The sequence below is a fragment of the Oncorhynchus gorbuscha genome, linkage group LG18 (assembly GCF_021184085.1).
Source record: "Oncorhynchus gorbuscha isolate QuinsamMale2020 ecotype Even-year linkage group LG18, OgorEven_v1.0, whole genome shotgun sequence".
Lineage (NCBI taxonomy): Eukaryota > Metazoa > Chordata > Actinopteri > Salmoniformes > Salmonidae > Oncorhynchus > Oncorhynchus gorbuscha.
Genome location: NC_060190.1, coordinates 54,044,957 through 54,068,146, shown reverse-complemented (window position 1 = coordinate 54,068,146; position 23,190 = coordinate 54,044,957). Strand labels below are relative to the sequence as shown.

The 23,190-nt window shown below is 43.4% G+C and overlaps 1 protein-coding gene across 13 annotated transcripts in view; it reads right to left on the bottom strand.

The window, feature by feature from the left end:
* Nucleotides 1–23,190, bottom strand: part of LOC124003692 (eukaryotic translation initiation factor 4 gamma 3-like) — a 66,697-nt gene that overhangs the window by 20,812 nt on the left and 22,695 nt on the right. For 6 of the 13 annotated variants that reach the window (XM_046312211.1, XM_046312212.1, XM_046312216.1 and 3 more), the window contains exons 4-14: nucleotides 21,929–22,021; nucleotides 21,486–21,536; nucleotides 21,259–21,291; nucleotides 18,345–18,365; nucleotides 16,589–16,768; nucleotides 16,362–16,473; nucleotides 13,397–13,503; nucleotides 6,828–6,962; nucleotides 2,461–2,590; nucleotides 1,507–2,274; nucleotides 1,113–1,201 (exon numbers count right to left, since the gene is read on the bottom strand). In XM_046312211.1, coding sequence (XP_046168167.1) covers nucleotides 1,113–1,201; nucleotides 1,507–2,274; nucleotides 2,461–2,590; nucleotides 6,828–6,962; nucleotides 13,397–13,503; nucleotides 16,362–16,473; nucleotides 16,589–16,768; nucleotides 18,345–18,365; nucleotides 21,259–21,291; nucleotides 21,486–21,536; nucleotides 21,929–22,021 — 1,719 coding nt within the window. The remainder of the gene's footprint in view (nucleotides 1–1,112; nucleotides 1,202–1,506; nucleotides 2,275–2,460; nucleotides 2,591–6,827; nucleotides 6,963–13,396; nucleotides 13,504–16,361; nucleotides 16,474–16,588; nucleotides 16,769–18,344; nucleotides 18,366–21,258; nucleotides 21,292–21,485; nucleotides 21,537–21,928; nucleotides 22,022–23,190) is intronic. The other 7 variants (XM_046312215.1, XM_046312223.1, XM_046312220.1 and 4 more) reach the window with 5 other exon arrangements.

The following is a 23,190-nucleotide window of genomic DNA, read 5'->3' as shown; positions in this document are numbered from 1 at the left end:
AGTCGTCCTTTTCCTGTTATCCACAATAGATCTCCTGGTCTTGATCACTTGAGGAAGAGGTTGTTATCCTGGCACCACACGGTCAGGTCTCTGACCTCCTCCTTATAGGCTGTCTCATAGTTGTCGGCCTACCACTGTTGTGTTGTCGGCCAACTTAATGATGGTGTTGGAGTCGTGCCTGGCCATGCAGTCATGAGTGAACAGACCGTACAAGAGGGGACTGAGCACACACCCCTGAGTGGCCCCCGTGTTGATGATCAGTGTGGCACATGTGTTGTTACCTACCTTCAGGAAGTCCAGGACCCAGTTAGAGTGAGGTGTTTAGTCCCAGGGTCCTTAGTTTAGTGATGAGCTTTGAGAGCACTATGGTGTTGAACGCTGAGCTGTAGTCAATTAATAGCATTCTCACGTAGGTGTTCCTTTTGTCCAGGTGGGAAAGGGCAGTGTGGAGTGCAATGGAGATTGCGTCATCTGTGGATCTGTTGGGGCGGAATGCAAATTCTGGAATAATGGTGTTTTGAGCCATGACCAGCCTTTCAAAGCATTTCATGGCTACAGACGTGAGTCCTACGGGTCGGTAGTCATTTAGGCAGGTTATCTTAGTGTTCTTGGGCACAGGGACAACGGTGGTCTGCTTGAAACATGTTGTATTACAGACTCAGTCAGGGACAGGTTGAAAATGTCAATGAAGACACTTTCCAGTTGGTCAGCGCATGCTTGGAATACACGTCTTGGTAATCTGTAGGGCCATGTGGCCTTGTGAATGTTGACCTGTTTAAAAGTCTTACTCACATCAGCTACGGAGTAATCACAGTCGTCCGGAACAGCTGATGCTCTCATACATACATACTTCAGTGTTGCTTGCCTCAAAGAGAGCATAGAAGTAATTTAGCTCGTCTGGTAGGCTTGTGTTACTGGGCAGCTCGCGACTGTGCTTCCTTTTGTCGTCTAATAGTTTGCAAGCTCTGCCACATCTGACGAGCGTTAGAGCCGGTGTAGTATGATTCAATCTTAGTCCTGTATTGACGCTTTGCCTGTTCGACGGTTTGTCTGAGGGCATAGCAGGATGTGCGCCCCCTCCCATAGAGTGAATAGAAAGCATCATTGCTTACCTCAGTCTCCCTCTGTAATGCATCTCCAACAGGACTCCCTTCATTTGGTTTCTTCCAGGTTTTTGGTGTAGCAGGAACAGTCTGACATACTGCAGAGAAAACAGCTAAAGTCAGCTATAGGCTGGCAATTTACCCCAAATTTCTTCCATTAAATATCAATGACTAGACTTATTATACTAGCAGAAAACAGTGGCCTTCTCCCCAGACTAACAATTAAATCCAGTTGTTAGTGTAAGCACTGTGCTGTTCTCAGCAGTCAGCATGGAGTTCAGTCTGGCTGATCCAAGTCTTGTCTATATTAGCAACCGTTAACTGTTTATTTATAGTATACACATACATAGGCATCCATGTGACATCCACGCTGTCATGTCTGTATCCTTGGCTATGCACATACCTGTAGTGGGACTCTTTCTGAAAAGGGCTTGTAGCTGTGGTTCAAGCTTGCTGTTTGGTGTGATGATTCTCTCTGTCCCTGCATTGAGAGGGATGTCTTTAGTGTCAGAGAGCTTGCTGGTCTCTGCTGTGGCCTGCACTAGCGGCGGAAGGCCAGGGGGAGGCGCTGGAACAGCAGGCGCAGGGCTGGAGGTCAGAGTGACTGGCATCACAGTGATTGGTGCGATAGGGTCCATGACAGCAGGGGGCATCTCTGCCCTCACCTCACTGGGCACAGCCTCACTGCAGTCTTCTCTAGAAGCCGGGGCTGAAGCCTGGGGCTGGGTTGGGGATAGGGAGGGAGCAAGGGGGTAGTGCTCCTGAGACTGGGTGTCCATCTCAGCCCCAGTGTCAGCATGGCCATTCAAAGCCTTAGGGGTTAGGGCTGGGGAAGCAGCCAGGGTGCGTGGGGCTTCTGGAAGAAGTTCCTCTGTGTTTGAGGTCTGTGACTGAGTTGTGAGTGACAGATGCTTGGGGTCCGCTGCAGAGGAGAGAGGGGGAGCAGTGGGCTCCACGGCAGAGGGCTGCTCAATAGGGCCGGCAACAGGAAGAGGGGCCAGGATGGGGGAAACCACCACTGGGGCTGGGGAGGGAAGCTCTGGATCCAAGTGGGGAAAGGGAGCAGTTACAGATGCACTGGCCTCTCGCCTTTCCAATGAAGGTTCTGATTGACCAAGCCCGGGAGAGGAAGACTTCTGGACAAGCAGCTCCAATTTTGGCTTATCATCTACTGGAAAAGAGAACAGATAACAGACAATAAATACAAAAGAAGAGACAATTATTTACGCCAATCTCTTAACTGAGTCAACATTCAGGTTCTAAAAAAACGTTTTATTCCTCAGGCCGCTGCTCTCAAAGCAGGGATGTATTCTGCCTGAAGGATGGAGGGGTGAGGGCCGGGGGTAGAGGGTCAGACCTGGCCCTGGCTTGCTGGCTGCAGCCCCAGGCGTGAGCTGCTGCTGTGGCTGCTGGGGGAGCTCCAGGCTGTAGGCTGAGTTGGCCTGGCCCTGGCTTTGCTCCGGAGTCTGGCTACCGCCCGGCTGCTGCTGCGATTTGAGGTAGAAAATGTGAGGATAATGAGGGTGCGTCCATAAAAACTAGCAACACAGACAGACAAATAAGCACAAAATAGAATTAAGCAGAAATAAGAAGACCAGTGGGTATGGTTAGATACATTAGCCAAGGAAAAAACAGGGGGAGACAAGCAAGGAGACAGCAACCAAGGAAAGCAGGCAAAAGGGAGGAAAGGAGAAGAAGCAGCAAAAAGAACGTGCAAGAGTAGGGGAGGTGGAGTGTGGATGACAGGGAAATGGAGGCACACAAGGTTAAACAAAGCAAAAGGGAGAGTAAAAAGAAAAAACACAGAAAGAGAGGAGAGAATGTTAAAGTCCAAGGAGAGGACAGGGAGGAAGTGTCATAAAAGCTTTCCCTCCACAGAATCCCGAAAAAGAACTGTAATTTAAAGATGATTGCCTATTTCTATAGACGGGTTGGTTGTTAAACAACAAAACGGACTTGTACGCAACTATGGGGAAATACAGATGGGGTTGGCTTAAATTGTTGACAACATGTCAACTATAATTCGTTGACAACATTGTAAACTATAATGTTTATTGAAAATATAAATATATTTTTTACAATGAGCACTTGTCATCTCAAATACATGGTAACAGTTGTTGGTTGGCAAGCTAGCCAATGAGTCATGTTAGTATAGACGTGACATCAGTCAAAACTAGAGGTCGACCGATTAATCGGAATGGCCGATTAATTAGGGACGATTTCAAGTTTTCATATCAATCGGAAATCGGTATTTTTGGACACCGATTTTGCCGATTTTAAAATATTTTGAACACCTTTAATTAATCTTTATTTAACTAGGCAAGTCAGTTAAGAACACATTGTTATTTTCAATGACAGCCTAGGAACGGTGGGTTAACTGTCTCGTTCAGGGGCAGAACGACAGATTTTCACTAGTCCAACGCAATAACGACGTGCCTCTTGTTGCACTCCACAAGGAGACTGCCTGTTACGCGAATGCAGTAAGCCAAGGTAAGTTGCTAGCTAGCATTAAACTTGTCTTATAAAAAACTATCAATCATAATCACTAGTTAACTACACATGGTTGATGATATTACTAGATATCTAGTGTGTCATGTATTGCGTATAATCTGACTGAGTATACAAGTATCTGACTGAGCTGTGGTAGGTAGAAGCAGGCACGTAAACATTCATTCAAACAGCACTTTGTGCGTTTTGCCAGCAGCTCTTCATTGTGCGTCAAGCATTGCGCTGTTTATGACTTCAAGCATACCAACTCCTGAAATTAGGGTGGTGTAACCGAAATGGCTGGCTAGTTAGCGCGCGCTAATAGCGTTTCAAACATCACTCGCTCGCTCGCTGAGCCTGGGAGTGGTTGTTCCCCTTGCTCTGCATGGGTAACGCTGCTTCGAGGGTGGCTGTCGTCTTTGTGTTCTTGGTTCGAGCCCAGGGAGGAGCAAGGAGAGGGACGGAAGTTATACTGTTACACTGGCAATACTAAAGTGCCTATAAGAACATCCTATAGTCAAAGGTTAATGAAATACAAATGGTATAGAGATAAATAGTCCTATAATTCCTATAATAACTTCAACCTAAAACTTCTTACCTGGGAATATTGAAGACTGATGTTAAAAGGAACCACCAGCTTTCATATGTTCTTATGTTCTGAGCAAGGAACTTAAATGTTAGCTTTCTTACATGGCAAATATTGCACTTTTACTTTCTTCTCCAACACTTTGTTTTTGCATTATTTAACTTTTTATGGCTGCAGGGGCAGTATTGAGTAGCTTGGATGAAAGGTGCCCATATCAAATGGCCTGCTCCTCAGTCATAGTTGCTAATATTTGCATATTATTATTAGTATTGGATAGAAAACACTGAAGTTTCTAAAACTGTTTGAATTATGTCTGAATAGAACAGAACTCGTATAGCAGGCAAAAACCTGAGAAATTCCACTTCCTGTTTTTTTTTTCTGGAGGTGGCAGATTTTCAACCAAGGTCTCATTGAAATTACAGCGAGATATGGATGAGTTTTCACTTCCTACGCCTTCCACTAGATGTCAGCAGTCAATAGAACTTTGTCTGATGACTAATGTGAAGGGGGGGGGGGGGGTCGATTGACATAGGAAATAGTCACCACAGCCATGAGTGGACCATGCTTTCACCAGGCGTGTTCACAGGGGAAGGTCTTGCGTTCCACCGCTCATCTGAAGTAATTCTAATTCTCCGGTTGGAACGTTATTCAAGATATATGTAAACAACATTCTAAAGATTGATTCAGTACATCGTTTGACATGTTTCTACTGACTGTTACGGAAATGTTTGACATCGTCACGTTATAGTGGACGCGCTTTGTGACTTTTTACCAATTGGAATTGTTTACCAAACGCGCTAACGAAAGTAGCTAGTTGGACATAAATAACGGACATTTTCGAATAAATCAAGCATTTATTGTGGAACTGGGATTTCTAGGACTGCATTCTGATGAAGTTCATCAAAGGTAAGGAAACATTTATCGTGCATTTTCTGGTTTCTGTTGACTCCAACATGGAGGCTAATTTGGCTACTGTTCTGAGTGCCGTCTCAGATTATGGCATGGGTTGCTTTTTCCGTCAATTTTTTTATATTTTTAAATCTGACAGAGCGGTTGCATTAAGGAGAGGTAGGTAAATCTATAATTCTATGTGTATAACTTGTATTATCATCTACATTTATGATGAGTATTTCTGTTGAAACAATGTGGCTATGCAAAATCACTTGATGTTTTTGGAACTAGTGAATCTAAATAGCCAATGTACACAGATTTGTTTTACATAAATATGAACTTTATCAAACAAAACATGCATGTATTGTGTAACATGAAGTCCTATGAGTGTAATCTGATGAATATAATTCAAGGTAGTGATTCATTTTATCTTTATTTATGCTTTTTGTGAATGCTATATTTTGCTGGAAAATGGCTGTGCTTATTGTGGTTTGGCGGAGACCTAACATAATCGCTTGTAGTGCTTTCGCTGAAAAGCCTATTTGAAAATCGGACACTTTGGTGGGATTAACAACGAGAATGGCTTTAAAATTATATATGACATGTATGTTTTAGGAATTGTAATTATGAGATTTCTGTGGAATTTATCGATTCTGATATCGGGATTGCAGCCATAACAGGTTAAACCAAATTGAACATTTTTCATTATTTATTTGAGGCTAAATTGATTTTATTGATGTATAATATTAAGTTAAAGTGTTCATTCAGTATTGAGGTAATTGTCGTTATTACAAATAAAATTAATCGGTATCGGATTTTTTGGTCCTCCAATAATCGGCATTGGTGTTGAAAAATCATAAAATCGGTCGACCTCTCGTGAAAATAAGACATGTTATCAAGACCAAGATAAAACAAGCCACCTACGACTCCCCACATATCAGCTTCTTGTCATTGTTGCTAGCTATCTGACCATCCAAAATCACAACACAGACTTCTGCCCCATTGAAGCAAGAGCATAGTTCGTGACGTTGTCAGGTAACCCATTTATTAAAATTCTCAGCACATCAATGACTCATTTCGTTTGAATCAATGAAGTATAGAGTCTTGTTCTGGATTTGTCATGGAGGGACAAAAAGCATAAACGACATGTTCCACAACATTTACTGCACAAGTGAGGGAGGAGATACAGTGATACATGCAGGTAGGTACTAATAGGTAATATATATTTATTTATTTATTACACGTCTGTAAGCCATATATCTGTGTGTCAAAGATGAATTTGATAACACATTTACTATGAACAACGAAAGTGTTTCGATCACTTTTGTAAAATAGCCATGGTTTTCTGTTACTCAAATTGGATAGCAAAGGTTGTGAAGGCAAAGCCAGATGAGTGTGTTTGGGCCCAGTTGCAGAGCAATGGGTGGGGGGCAGGGAGTAAGGGACAGTGGCTGAAGTCTGAGTGGCTGGCTGTGTCTAACGCAGCATGGCAGAGGATGGATTACAAACACAGAAAATGTGCTGTGCCTGCATGCATGGCTCTGTCTGTCGTGGTGCCAAAGCCCTGGTGGCTTAATTGCCTGTTCCCTCCCAACACCAAGCAGTCTGCCCTGGGCACAGATTACACAGACATGGGTGAAAGGCTAACAGCTCAGTTCAGTGGGCCAGTGGCACACAATGGCAACGTGTGTGTGTGTGTGCGCGCGTGCGAGAGAAAATAAGCCGAATATCAGGCAGCATGAGAGAAGATGTGTCCTTACTTGCGGAGGGGTGGGGGTGGAGGAGGGCCGTCCGACAGGGGGGGTTGGATTTCGGCTCCCTGTGCCCCCTGCCATGATCTCCTCTGTGATGTCCCTGCCGCCCTGGTTGGGGTCCCGGATACGGATCTGGGAGGACAATGACACAAAAGGAGCGGCATCTCACTAAAGTGCCAGCGTTTCAGAGCAACCCTCCCTCAGCCATTCAAAACAGTGAGTGTGTTGTGTACAGGAGTGCATATGTGACCAAAAGTTTCAGACATTTTTATTCAGCTTGTGCAAATGTAGAGAGAAAAAGCTTAACAGTATTTCAGCAGAGGCACTTGAAAGGGTTTCTAGCAAGATCATATATTTTAATGTGAGTCTTAACAAGTGGGTCATAAGAGTCCAAACGGAACAGCACTATATTTCTAAATACCTTAAAGTTTCCCACTGGCCCTAGATCAAAGGTTCTCTGGCAGAAGAATAAACACTAGAAGCGCAGAGGCAGTCATTTTGACAGCATATTAATTTAAAATAAAAATATCTCTGCCATTTTTAAAGTTATGCCACCTCTGCCATGGACTTTTCCTAAATACGTTTTTTTAACACATGTATGTTGTTAGAATTTCGATATCAATGTGTGTTATAAGAAGTTCAGAGGACATATCATCCCTTCCCCTTGCCACCTCTCATTAACCAGCTGTCAGCCTGCACAGCTAATGACAGCTAGGGTTGCAAAGGGCTGGAAATTGTCCATGGGAAGTTAATCCTTGGAATATTGGGAATTGTGCATAAACTCATCAAAAAAGTTATAACAGTGAACCTTTTTGTGGGATACACAAGGCAATTCTAGGTCTTGTGGCATATTTTGGTTAAACTATCCCCAATTCAATGGAATTGCAACCCTCTGCATGCACAGTGCATTCATCCATCACATGTCCAGCTGCTGATTCTCAAGATCTTGCACTCTAATGAGATGCTCTTGAGCCCACACGACTATACTGTCTGAGCCAAGGACTACATGCTTTCTGGTAAGTTTTGAATACTGGGTGGGGTGAATATATTTTATATGACATACATGACTTTTTGTTAACTAGTAAATAGTAGCCTACAGAAAAGTGTGTTTAAATAATCTAATGTGTTAACAATTTCTGCTAGTTAGTTCTTGCTACCATGTGGGTTTTAGCATACTTGAGCCTGCTAACTGAGGAGTGGTAATTCACCTGTTTCCATACACATTTAATTTTAAAACATTTATCGTACAAAAGGAGTTGTTTAATTTAACTGCTTAACTATCTGATGTGTGGAGACATTTCACTGCTGCTAATGTAGAAGGAAAAGCTCTGTACATTTGCAAATACTATGCCAAATCATATGTGAAGAATGAAACAAAGATGCAGAATCATCTGGCCAAGTGCATAAAGTTCCCTCAGCGCTCACAACAAGCAACCTCTGACAAAAGTCTCTCCACTTCTATTCGAGGTGAAAATGATGAATGTCATAGCTGAAACAGAATTAGTTAGGTAACAAAGATAAATAAGATGTTATTTACTTTCATAATATGCTTGTGAGATACTTGTCATTAGAATGTCTCTTTTTGGGCATTGAAGGGAGTTGAAAGTCTGTGTTGCCCAGCAACAGCCCCAAAACATCACTGCTCTAGAGGAGATCTGCATGGAGCAAATGGGCCAAAATTCCAGCAACAGTGTGTGAAAACCTTGTGAAGACTTACAGAAAATGTTTGACCTCTGTCATTGCCAACAAAGGGTATATAACAAAGTATTGAGATAAACTTTTGTTATTGACCAAATACTTATTTTCCACCATAATTTGCAAATCAATTCATTAAAAATCCTACAATGTGATTTTCTGGATTTTTTTCTCTATTTTTTCTGTCATAGTTGAAGTGTACCTATGGTGAAAATTACAGGCCTCTCATCTTTTTAAGTGGGAGAACTTGCACAATTGGTGGCTGACTAAATACTTTTTTGCCCCACTGTATACTGTTACACTGGCAACACTAAGGTGCCTATAAGAATTCAATAGTCAAAGGTTAATGAAAAGCAAATGGTATAGAGAGAAACAGTCCTATAATTCCTATAATAACTACAACCTAAAACTTCTTACCTGGGAATATTGAAGACTGATGTTAAAAGGAACCACCAGCTTTCATGTGCTCATGTTCTGAGCAAGGCAATTAAACGTTAGCTTTCTTACATGGCACATATTGCACTTTTACTTTCATCTCCAACACTTTAATTTCGCATTATTTAAACCAAATATTATTATATTATAAATATAAATATTATATTTATTTGAGGCTAAATTGATTTTATTGATGTATTATATTAAGTTAAAATAAGTGTTCATTCAGTATTATTGTAATTGTTATTGTTATTATTAAAAATAAAATGTCAGATGAATCGTTATCTGCTTTTTTTGGTCCTCCAATAAATCGGTATCGGCGTTGAAAAACCATAGTCGGTCGACCTCTAGTGTCACCACTACAATGTCTCACCACCTTGGCCTGGATGAGGGCAAGGTTCTTGGCAGTCTGGCAGTATACACTTCCAAGCAAGTGCTTTGGGATGGAGATGCAATATGGCAGTTGTGCCAACACATCTCATTAGCCACCTGGTGGAAGGGACTTTGTGGAGCTGAGGCCCGTTCCCCTGTTGCCTCAATCATCCTCCAAATCCCACCAACATCAGCCACCTCAGTATGCACCTGGCCCTTGTTTGGGAACACAGACCAAACCACGTAACAGGCTGAACAATACAAGGGTTGAGAAATTGGTGGCCACCCGGGAAAATTTGAGGCTTTTTGAGCCTAACAACGAGCCATCCTCAACAATGTTGGAGAGTGACAGTGAAGATGAGGTCTCGGAGTCTGATTTTCAAGAGGTGGACATTGAGGAGGTCTAGGGAGAAGACATGGAAGCCTGAAAGAAAGACAACCAAAACTTATGTTTCTAGACTATAATTTTACAGATATATGTTGAAAACCTTTTTTGGGAGATGCAATGGATTATTGGGGACCATTCAATATTTCCTTTGTTGTTGTTCAGTGACATCATCCCATGTGAAGAGTCAACTAATCCAAAATTAAATCTAGAATCGCCTTCCTCTTCCGCAACAAAGCCTCTTTCAATCATTCTCCCAAACATACCCTCGTAAAACTGACTATCCTACTGATCCTTGACCTCTGCGATGTCATTTACCAAATAGCCTCCAAAACTCTACTCAGCAAACTGGATGTAGTCTATCACAGTGCCATCCGTTTTGTCACCAAAGCCCCATATACTACCCACCACTGCGACCTGTATGCTCTTGTTGGCTGGCCCTCGCTACATATTCATTGCCAAACCCACTGGCTCCAGGTCATCTATAAATCTATGCTAGGAAAAGCCCCACCTTATCTCAGCTCACTGGTCACCATAGCAACACCCACCCGTAGCACACGTACCAGCAGGTATATTTCACTGGTCATCCCCAAAGCCAACAGTTCCTTTGGCCGCCTTTCCATCCAGTTCTCTGCTGCTAATGACTGGAACAAATAGCAAAAATCAATGACGCTGGAGTCTTATATCTCCCTCTCTAACTTTAAGCAACAGCTGTCAGAGCAGCTTACCCATCACTGTACCTGTACACAGGCAATCTGTTAATAGCACGCCCAACTAACTCATCCGAATATTGTTATTTATCTTCTTGCTCTTTTGCACCCCAGTATCTCTACTTGCACATCATCATCTGCACATCTATCACTCCAGTGTAATGCTAAATTGTTATTATTTTGCCTCCATGGCCTATTTATTGCCTTACCTCCCTTACTCTTCTACATTTGCACACACTGTACATAGATGTTTCTATTGTTGTATTGATTGTACATTTGTTTGTGTAACTAAATTGTTGTTGTTGTTTTTCTATTGGAAGCATTTAATCATTTGCAATTATTTTTGTCTCCATATGATATGGTAAATACACTGCTCAAAAAAATAAAGGGAACACTAAAATAACATCCTAGATCGGAATGAATGAAATATTCTTATTAAATAGTTTTTTCTTTACATAGTTGAATGTGCTGACAACAAAATCACAAATTATCAATGGAAATCAAATGTATCAACCCATGAAGGTCTGGATTAAGAGTCACACTCAAAATTAAAGTGGAAAACCACACTTCAGGCTGATCCAACTTTGATGTAATGTCCTTAATACAAGTCAAAATGAGGCTCAGTAGTGTGTGTGGCCACGACGTGCCTGTATGACCTCCCTACAACACCTGGGCATGCTCCTGATGAGGTGGCGGATGGTCTTCTTAGGGATCTCCTCCCAGACCTGGACTAAAGCATCCGCCAACTCCTGGACAGTCTGTGGTGCAACGTGGCATTGGTGGATGGAGCGAGACATGATGTTCCAGATGTGCTCAATTGGATTCAGGTCTGGGGAACGGGCGGTCCATAGCATCAATGCCTTCCTCTTGCAGGAACTGCTGACACACTCCAGCCACATGAGGTCGAGCATTGTCTTGCTTTAGGAGGAACCCAGGGCCAACCGCACCAGCATATGGTCTCACAAGGGGTCTGAGGGTCTCATCTCGTGTACCTAATGGCAGTCAAGACTACCTCTGGGCGAGCACATGGAGGGCTGTGCGGCTCCCCAAAGAAATGCCACCCCACACCATGACTGACCCACCTCCAAACCGGTCATGCTGGAGGATGTTGCAGGCAGCAGAATGTTCTCCACGGCGTCTCCAGAATGTTACATGTGCTCAGTGTGAACCTGCTTTCATCTGTGAAGAGCACTGGGTGCCAGTGGCGAATTTGCCAATCTTGGTGTTCTCTGGCAAATGCCAAAATGTCCTGCACGGTGTTGGGCTGTAAGCACAACCCCCACCTGTGGACGTTGGGCCCTCATATCACCCTCATGGAGTCTGTTTCTGACCGTTTGAGCAGACACATGCACATTTGTGGCCTGCTGGAGGTAATTTTGCAGGGCTCTGGCAGTGCTCCTCCTTGCACAAAGGCGGGGGTAGCGGTCCTGCTGCTGGGTTGTTGCCCTCCTACGGCCTCCTCCACGTCTCCTGATGTACTGGCCTGTCTCCTGGTAGCGCCTCCATGCTCTGGACACTACGTTGACAGACACAGCAAACCTTCTTGCCACAGCTCGCATTGATGTTCCTTCCTGGATGAGCTGCACTACCTGAGCCACTTGTGTGAGTTGTAGACTCAGTCTTGTGCCACTACTAGAGTGAAAGCACCGCCAGCATTCAAAATTGACCAAAACATCAGCCAGGAAGCATTGGACCTGAGAAGTGGTCTGTGGTCACTACCTGCAGAACCACTCCTTTATTGGGGGTGTCTTGCTAATTGCCTATAAATTCCACCTGTTGTCTATTCCATTTGCACAACAGCATGTGAAATGTATTGTCAATCGGTGTTGCTTCCTAAGTGGACAGTTTGATTTCACAGAAGTGTGATTGACTTGGAGTTACATTGTGTTGTTTAAGTGTTTCCTTCATTTTTTTGAGCAGTGTATATCCAATGCAAAAAGTGTCTACATTTAAATGGTATTAATATTAACTGGCATATATTTCCGTTAATTCCCATATATTCCCACGGAAAGTTTCCATCTGAATATTCCCCAAAATGTGCAACCCTAATGATGGCCAATCGAAACTACACCAACACCCTAATGAAACTAATTTCACATAGAGTTAGCCTTAAAATGAGATTAAATTGACAATCATAAATTGTCAAACTGTATATGAAGTGCAACTTGTAATTGACTGAGGCAGGGAAATGGAGCAACAAAAAGTGACTTCAAATCCTCCTAGTCACATGCAGGTAAGACGTTTGATTTCTATATAGTACCAGAAAGAGCAGATTCTGAGGGTTCAACAACGCTTACCTTTTCCAAATAAATCTCAAATTTGAAGAGATGAGCTCCATTTCAAAATATTAAGAACAACAGCTATTCCAGGCGCTTCACGAATGAGCATGCAGCAGCAGACGGCCTACAGTAACAAACTAATCAAAATGATAGTGTTCTTTGAAATAACCAAAACCTTTATAAACACAAGCAAATTATTATTTTTCCGATGGCATATATGAAATGTATTTATTAGACTGTTAGAATGTTGCAGTCAAAATGACTGCTAATAGGCTCAAAGTGGGGTCCCTCGAGGCCGAGCTCCCAAGCGTCAGAGCTAGATTAAGGCCTGGCATACATTTCAAACCAACCCTCCTTCCACACAAAGAAACACTATCCTGGCAGCCTTGATCTAAATCAACCCATGTCATCCCTCATACTTTTTCTGTAAAATAATGAATGCGTTTTAAAATATAACTCAAAAAGACTGATGGATCCAGAAGTGTCTCTTATCAGAAACTTCAGGGATCATTTCTCATATCGTCTCGGTATGCATATGCATATGGAAATGGAAAAGTTGGTGTGTAACTGAGCAGATGGCCTCTGCTAGTGTGTGTATGTGTATGTTTACATACATGGGGAGTGTATGATAGGAAAATGTTTGGTAGACCATGGCAAATGCGTATCTGTGTGGAGACGGCAGCGTGCTGAGATACTCACTGGTTTCTTCTCACGCTTGGCTGGTGGAGGTTGCTGCGGTGTAGGCACTATGATGGAGGGTGAGGGGGGGTACACCTGCTGTCCTGGATAGTATTGAGGTCCAGGAGCTTTGTCAGGGAGGACGAAGAAAAGGGTAAGCAGAGTACAGTACACACACACACACACACACACACACACACACACACACACACACACACACACACACACACACACACACACACACACACACACACACACACACACACACACACACACACACACACACACACGGGAAAAACAATATTTAGTCAGCCACCAATTGTGCAAGTTCTCCCACTTAAAAAGATGAGGCCTGTACTTTATCATAGGCACACTTCAACTATGATATACAAAATGAGAAAAAGAAAATCCAGAAAATCAAATTGTAGGATTCTTTATGAATTTATTTGCAAATTATAATAATAATATGGTGGAAAATAAGTATTTGGTCACCTACAAACAAGCAAGATTTCTGGATCTCACAGACCTGTAAACTTCTTCTTTAAGAGGCTCCTCTGTCCTCCACTCTTTACCTGTATTAACCTCTTCCTCCTACCCCCTAATTTTCCGAACATTCTGTTAAAAATCGCGCAACATTTCAGCGCCCTGCAACTCATGCCAGGAATATAGTATATGCATATGATTGGGTATGTGTGGATAGAAAACACTCAGACGTTTATAAAACTGGTTAAATCACGGCTGTGACTATACCAGAACGTGAGTTTCATCGAAAAGCGCAGGAAAACCTGATCACTGAAAATGGAAATAAATATCCTTGCGCTACTTCCAGGAATTGTTCAAAGTGAACCGAATTACATGAGACCGAGGTTTCAGCGCCTACAGCTTCCACACGTTGTCTAGAGTCTTGTCATTTGATTCAGCTTTGATTCTTGGTCTAACCGGTTCAAGGGAACTCCTTCCCTCCGGTCTCCGACCGGATGTTTTGGTCGAGCTCTCTCCGGACATGTTTTTTCCAGACGACACCTATAGAATTTACATCGCCTCCTGATGAATTTTATCGCTTATTAACGTGTACTAATACCTAAAGTTGCATTACAAAAGTATTTCGAAGTGTTTTGTGAAAGTTTATCGTCGACTTTTTGAATAAAAAAAAATGACGTTACGTTATGAAACGCTATTCTTTTTCGTTTATCACACAGTCTACATAGAACGATATCTAGGCTATATATGGACCGATTTAATCGGAAAAAAAGACCCAATAGTGATTATGGGACATCTAGGAGTGCCAACAAAGAAGATGGTCAAAGGTAATGAATGTTTTATATTTTATTGTGCGGTTTGTGTAGCGCCGAATATGCTAATTATTTTGTTTACGTCCCCTGCGGGTCTTTTGTGGTGTTACATGCTATCAGATAATAGCTTCTCATGCTTTCGCCGAAAACATTTTAAAAATCTGACTTGTTGCCTGGATTCACAACGAGTGTAGCTTTAATTCAATACCCTGCATGTGTATTTTAATGAACGTTTGAGTTTTAACTAATACTATTAGCATTTAGCGTAGCGCATTTGCATTTCCAGAGCTCTAGATGGGACGACTGCGTGCCAGGTAGGAGCAAGAGGTTAATGGCACCTGTTTGAACTTGTTATCAGTATAAAAGATACCTGTCCACAACCTCAAACAGTCACACTCCAAACTCCACTATGGCCAAGACCAAAGAGCTGTCAAAGGACACCAGAAACAAAATTGTAGACCTGCACCAGGCTGGGAAGACTGAATATCCAATAGGTAAGCAGCTCGGTTTGAAGAAATCAACTGTGGGAGCAATTATTAGGAAATGGAAGACATACAAGACCACTGATAATCTCCCTCGATCCGGGGCTCCACACAAGATCTCACCCCGTGGGGTCAAAATGATCACAAGAACGGCGAGCAAAAATCCCAGAACCACACGGGGGGACCTAGTGAATGACCTGCAGAGAGCTGGGACCAAAGTAACAAAGCCTACCATCAGTAACACACTACGCCGCCAGGGACTCAAATCCTGCAGTGCCAGACATGCCCCCCTGCTTAAGCCAGTACATGTCCAGGCCCGTCTGAAGTTTGCTAGAGAGCATTTGGATGATCCAGAAGAAGATTGGGAGAATGTCATATGGTCAGATGAAACCAAAATATAACTTTTTGGTAAAAACTCAACTCGTCGTGTTTGGAGGACAAAGAATGCCGAGTTGCATCCAGAGAACACCATACCTACTGTGAAGCATGGGGGATGGAAACATCATGTTTTGGGGCTGTTTTTCTGCAAAGGGACCAGGACGACTGATCCGTGTAAAGGAAAGAATGAATGGGGCCATGTATCGTGAGATTTTGAGTGAAAACCTCCTTCCATCAGCAAGGGCATTGAAGATGAAACGTGGCTGGGTCTTTCAGCATGACAATGAACCCAAATACACCGCCCGGGCAACGAAGGAGTGGCTTCGTAAGAAGCATTTCAAGGTTCTGGAGTGGCCTAGCCAAGTCTCCAGATCTCAACCCCATAGAAAATCTTTGGAGGGAGTTGAAAGTCCGTGTTGCCCAGCAACAGCCCCAAAACATCACTGCTCTAGAGATTTGCATGGAGGAATGGGCCAAAATACCAGCAACAGTGTGTGAACCTTGTGAAGACTTACAGACAACGTTTGACCTCTGTCATTGCCAACAAAGTATTGAGATAAACTTTTGTTATTGACCAAATACTTATTTTCCACCATAATTTGAAAATAAATTCATTAAAAATCCTACAATGTGATTTTCTAGATTTTTTCCCCTCATTTTGTCTGTCATAGTTGAAGTGTACCTATGATGGAAATTACAGGCCTCTCATCTTTTTAAGTGGGAGAACTTGCACAATTGGTGGCTGACTAAATACTTTTTTGCCCCACTGTACACACACAATATATATATATATACATACACACACACACGTACATGTGCTTGGCTGAGACTTACCGTACTGAGCAGGGTACTCCCCTGGGCCAGGGCCAGGATAGAAGGTGCCAGACCCCGGCGGCTGCACTGAAAACTGCTGGGGCGGCCCCACATAGGGCGTACTGTGGCGATACTGCAGAGAGACAAACAGAGGGGATAGAATAGAACAAAAAGGTTAAAGGCAGTGTGGGACAATAGGAGAGGAATGCCTACTGGAGTGTAGCAGCAGCCTGTTCAGTCAGTCTCACCTGTGGGATGTAGTACTGGGCAGCCTGTGGGGAAGGGAAAGGCATGGGGGCCATCATCATCATGGTGGGCTGGTTGGGAGGGTACACCGCCGATGTGGGGTTCTGAGAGCAGGGCCGCATAGAGGGAGCGTTTGTGGGGATGGTTGGCCGCGCTGTCTGCATCTGAGCCCTCTGGAAAAACTGACACACACAAAGATAATAAATGTGGCAAAAGTTATTCCCAGAAGAGCAAGAGAGGAACCACAACTGTCCCAACAGCAGTGTTCTCTCTTCATGCCTGTGCTGTGCGGTCTCATTTCAGCTTTGGGGATGCAGGGGCTCTGAGAGAATAGCCACTAAGGCCTAAGGGACAGAAAGCATAATCTCAGAGGACCAGGTGGATGGCACTTCCACTTCATCACTCTGTTCTGGTCTACAGAGAGACACTGAAACAGTCAGAGCACATCTTTCCCCAGGCAGCATTAAACCCATAGCACACCCATAGGACTCCTGACCCCTCCAGCTGGGTTCACTCAGCCCTCTCATCAGAAAGAGATGGAGGTTGTGAAAGGTCTCAAAACACAGCAGTCTACCAGCCACCTCTGCCTCCCAACCTGCTGTGCTGTTACAACAGGGCATTGGAGAGCACTGTGCCATGCTGCCAGAGTCCACCAACAACCAGCGCACAGCAACACCTGTACCTACTCACCTATCTCCGCAGCCACACACACTGTTACACACCACAAATGCTGACTCTATATGCAACCAAATGGCCTTTACAATGCAGTGTCTACAACAGTCACATTTGTAAAGCGAAGTGCTCTAAGATAAATTGTTACTGTTTACGCTATAGCTAATGTAGACAAACTAGGGATACAGTGTATTATAGTTCTGTGTATAGATTGTGTTTACGATTTGGAGACAGCTCTTCGCGCATCATAAAAAACAGAATCATGAAAATGTTCTCATGACTGCAGAAGTTGTGCAGTTTGCAGGAGACTAAATATTACAATCAATGGGAGGCTCTGTACTGCCAGGCTCTTTTGGGGGAACTCATAACATTTTATGCAGCAATCAACGTACTCTGGGCAAGATGAAAGACTCCAAACAACAGCTGTGGCCAACATCCTAACGACTGGAGCTCAAGTTTACCACACAGTTGACTCAGCTTCCAATAATTCAGAGATCCAGGTACCCTGAAGTGTACACAAACTTCCTTTAAATGTTCAGGTTCTTTTTAATAAAAAACGTATTTTGACCGCAAGTCCCATAGGGTGGTGCACAATTGGCCCAGCGTCGTCCGGGTTAGTGGAGGGTTTGGCTGGGGGGGGGGGTTTCTAGGCTCATGAGACAAGATCGTTATCATTAAATTGGGGAGAAAAAGGTAGGTAAAAATTACAACAAAAAATAAATAAAATGGGGGGGGGGGGGGGAGAGTTATCAGATCTAAAAGGAAGAGTTAACAGTTCTAATATTCTGCATGCAGTTCATCCAAACTAAGCAAAGATGAGGAAAGAAGAATGGATCAAAATGATATAATTATTTAAAAAAGGTTTTGTTTGTTAAAAAGAGAACATGAGAGTGAGTGTGGTGGTCTTAGATTGTTATGTTGGGTGGAAGAGGCGTTTTCTACTTAGAAAAATGTAGTGAAGATGATGGCCACAGGAGGGCTCTGGGGTTAAAGGTTAAATGTTAGGGGTTAGGACCCCTAGGTGGTGGGTAGGAGTGTTCCTCATGCCATGCATCTGCAGAGAGTTATGATAAGAGTCATTATTACCTGGATGGGCCTGAATCCTCCCTTGAATATTGAAGCAGGAAAGAGAGAAAAGCCAATGGGAGACTGCACTGATGAGTGTGGAGCCCAACACAGCGGGCAATCATTCACAACACACACACGCACAAACCGCAACATTATGCAGCCGGTGGGCCCTTTTTCCAACTGGGTAGTTCTCAGTCCCAGTAAGGAGCCGACAGCAATGACTTAGTAACACAGACAGGGTGTGGAACGCTGCAAGCCAGGACCTACCCTCTGGAGTTGTGACATCACAGAGCTCTTTCTATCTAGCTGCTACCATTCACCTAGGACTAAACTCAGCCAGGCTCACCAGGTGTGACCTCAGTATTATTCCCAACACCACGGAGTAAAGACAGAGAGAGAGAGGCGGGAGTTCCGAGTCAATCCTGATGGGAACGCTCATTTTTCTTCCCTTTCAGTTTGCTTTGCTCTGGCAACATGCACGGTAGACCAACTAGGATTTTGCTCAAATTTGGCTGGCAGACATGATGAGCTTGTTGTTAGTATTAGGGAGTGCCAAAAATGATAGCTCTGCTCATTTCAAACAGAGCACGATGACATGGCCTCAATTGAGCAAGTTAAATGTTAATGCAAGATGCAAAATGTTGATGCTAATATCTGACCATTCCATGGCTGAATTCTAACTCTTACTAGATAAACTGGAAGAAAACTGCTCACAGTAAACACCAGCTCAAAAACAATACTGATAAAATTAACTTGGATGTCTCTAAAGTGGAGATATAGGCTACAACTAATGTTGTCCAGCCAAACAACAACTTTATCCTTGTCTGACCTCTTGGTTTGCATTCTTAAAGAGCAATAAAGAGCAAAAGACTGAAGTTACTTTAGAAAAGAGAAATCAAGAGTAACACTGAGAAGTCTGAATGAGATCACTATGTAACGGGGATTGTAATGTATATCAGAGACAAGGCCCATTTTCTCTGGCCGTATAATAGCTCTTTAGTTCTGCTTCATCTGCTTTCCGACTCCACTTCCGTGGCGGCACAAGAGAGGCCATTGCCAGCACAGAGCAGAGCCAGTATGTGACAGGGCATGTACTGTGTACTCTGTGCCAGTAAACAGTTCAGATTCAGACACACTGAGACTGACTGACATAGGAGGCTGACTATTAATAGTCTGTCAAAATGGCCAACACAGAATGATCCAGAAGGTGAGAATGTTGGACAACAAGTTATGGATGGGGTGGGGGTGCCTGTCTGCCTGTGGGACCCAGTGTCTTTAAATGGCATCTGCTTCTCAGACAGGGAGACACCAGGAAGGCTCTACGGGCTCCGTTTCTGTGCCCAGGATCACCTCAGCAATCACATAGTTATGCGCACACACACACACACACAATCACATTCATATGAAGCATCTAAATCAACAGATAATCTAAAAATGCATTTCAACCCTCTTTAAAAGGAGAAGAATCGAGTACACAAAGTATGCCAACGTCAGAAAACAGGACAAGATATTTCCAAAATGTTGGCGCAGTACTAATAGTACCACACTTGTTGACACTAAGTCTGATCAACAATTTGACTAGCAAGTCCACAACATGAGAAAAAAAGATAGTCATCACTATAGTATGGCAAACATCTAGCATCGTTGTGCGACTGGCAGACAGGCAATGGTCTTTTTGGATATGCCTTTAACAACAATGTGGCAAAAATCTAGAGAATGGTTGTTGACAAACACAATCAGACTGTTGCATGCCTGCGTGGAAAGCAGGCGGGAAGGGGAGCCATATATTCTCATTAAGTTAGGGCAGTGTTTCCAAACTCCTGTCCTCAAGTACCCCTAAACACTCGGGGTGTAACGATTCACCAACACACTGTTCGGTACGTATTGCGGTTTTGGGGTAACGGTTCGGTTTCGGTACAGCGGGAAAATTAAATGCAAAAGTTACTGTAGTTAATTTTAGTTTATTTAAGAAAACACAATCTACTGTTATTCCTGATTCCATACATGATCATGAGTCATAATGCCTGATAAAAGTACAAATCAGGAATACCAACACTTTGTATTATCTTAAATGAAAACACACAATTACTCAAACACTAAAATAAAGTGCGATATGCATGTGAAATCAGGCAGTACCCACTCTATATAAGCATGTTAATCCTGAAGTTGTCAATGAATAAACATGGCTCAGATATTGTATAGGCCTATGCTATGTATTTTTACAAAGAGAAAAATATGCACACTTGTGTGGCACTCAAATAGGGCATGTCTGAAGCGCGGTACTTCTCATTTCCCAGTCTGAGGTCATGTGATGGGGTGTCATTGTTAAGTATCTCTGTGTAGCCCTGGAGGTCCATCCACCTGTGGCAAGTCAACACAGCGTGCGCATTGGCCAATTAATTGACAACTTCTGGTTTAGCTTGCTTATATAGAGCAGGTACTGCCCATTTACTGAAAGTCTATAAGGTGGTTCGAGCACTTTCACAAAGTGTTGAAACCCCTATTCTTCTCAACCACGAGAAGGTGTATATTTCCGTGGCTATAAACATACCTCTCTCTATTGTAATTCCTTTGGCCCCTTCTGAAATGCCGTTTGGCATTTGTCTTGCTCCGATGGTAGGAATACTAGGGTCACGTCAGCGTAAATGTTTCAACATGTTTGAGGTGTTGGCAGCTGCATAGGCTATTCTCATTGCGCAGTGGCAACATACTCCATCGCCGTTTGATCTACGTAATCTACTTGGAAGCAAAAACGTACTTGAGGAATGGAGTTGGGAAACACTGACTTAAGGGACACATCCTATATAAACAGGGCCTATTTCCACTGAGAGCAGAAGCTCTTTGCCAACCAATAACAGGAGCGTGGTAAAGTGCACTAAGCAGCTCTAGCTGAGGGAAAACAGACGAGGACAGACGAAATGGGGTAAGTTACCTGATGGTGGGTTGGTCGAGGGCCCGTCGCGAACTGATGGGGGAGAAGGTTTGAGGTCCGGCAGAAAGAGAGTGTGAGGCAGCAATGGTAAAGCAGAGAGAGGAGGACAGTAACAAAGAGACAAGATGAACAATGAGGGGAACACTGAGGCACGGTAATACAAAACCACAGAGCAGTAGAGCTGCCACGTTGTCATGTTTACTGCCATTAGAGGAGATGATGCAGACCTGGTGGTTCCACATGACAGGGGGGCTGGGGCTGGGGCTGGGCATGGATGACTACATTGAAAGTGCAGATAGAACAGTACAATACTTTAAGTATATCATCTTAAAGTCATTGGCACACTGAATAAATGCATTATGACATTCTAAAATTAGGTGTAACAAAATGATTACAACATTTACAGGAATGATTATCAACAGCTACCGGTATTAGATAACTCAAGACTGGAAAGCATCTCAGACACAGCAGATTCCAGAGAGTGTGAAGAGGACTGCCTGACAGACACGTCATCAGGACTTATCATTACTGAACCCAGAACATGTCAATCACTACCTCAGACGACACCGTACCCCTCCAGGCCAATCCAAATGAAACATGATCTGTCTGGGTTTCCCAAAGCACACCAGTCATAATACAAATGACGCAGAGAGAAGGAACAGGCACTTACCGGGCGACTCTGCGGTTGCGTGTTCATTTGCTGCGTCTGTGGAGAGTACACTAGAGGTGCTGAGCCAGAATTCTGTCCAGTGGTGTATGGAGACTGCCATAGGGGAGGGACAGAGGGATGGATGGATGTAGAAAAGAGATGAAAGGAAAGAGAGGTGGATGTATTTAGGACAGAGAAACAGGGAAGCGGGATGGAAAATGGTAGTTAAGAACAAGCTAAGAAGAGATTGGATGACTCATCAGTTTGGGCATTTTACCTGAGTTCACAATTATTTAGACCAACCAAACTGTTGCTCTCCTCAGCAATGGAGAATAACGGACAGTGTTAGCATGGTAAACCTACAGTAGTAGTCTAGTTAAACACTGAACAAGACCAATGTCATAGCCTATCTGGTACATTCTGCAGGGGTTAGCCCTGAGGCTAAATATGGGGATATCTTGTGCTAGACTACAGTCGTGGCCAAAAGTTTTGAGAATGACAAATATTAATTTCCACAACGTTTGCTGCTTCAGTTTCTTTAGATATTATTGTCAGATGTTACTATGGAATACTGAAGTATAATTACAAGCATTTCTTGAGTGTCAAAGGATTTTATTGACAATTACATGAAGTTGATGCAAAGAGTCAATATTTGCAGTGTTGACCCTTCTTTTTCAAGACCTCTGCAATCCACCCTGGCATGCTGCCAATTAACTTCTGGGCCACATTCTGACTGATGGCAGCCCATTCTTGCATAATCAATGCTTGGAGTTTGTCGAAATTGTATTTTTGTTTGTTTGTCCACCCGCCTCGAGGATTGACCACAAGTTCTCATGGAATTAAGGTCTGGGGAGTTTCCTGGCCATGGACCCAAAATATAAACGTTTTGTTCCCCTTTTGCCTTCTGGCAAGGTGCTGTTCCTGGATGGTTGGGAGAAGCTGTTCTCGGAAGATGTGTTGGTACCATTCTTTATTCATGGCTGTGTTCTTAGGCGAAATTGTGAGTGAGCCCACTCCCTTGGCTGAGAAGCAACCCCACACATGAATGGTCTCAGAATGCATTACTGTTGGCATGACATAGGACTGATGGTAGCGCTCACCTTGTCTTCTCTGGACAAGCTTTTTTCCATTTGCCCCAAACAATTGGAAAGGGGATTCATCAGAGAAAATGACCACCCCAGTCCTCAGCAGTCCAACCCCTGTACCTTTTGCAGAATATCAGTCTGTCCCTGATATTTTTCCTGGAGAGAAGTGGCTTCTTTGCTGCCATTCATGACACCAGG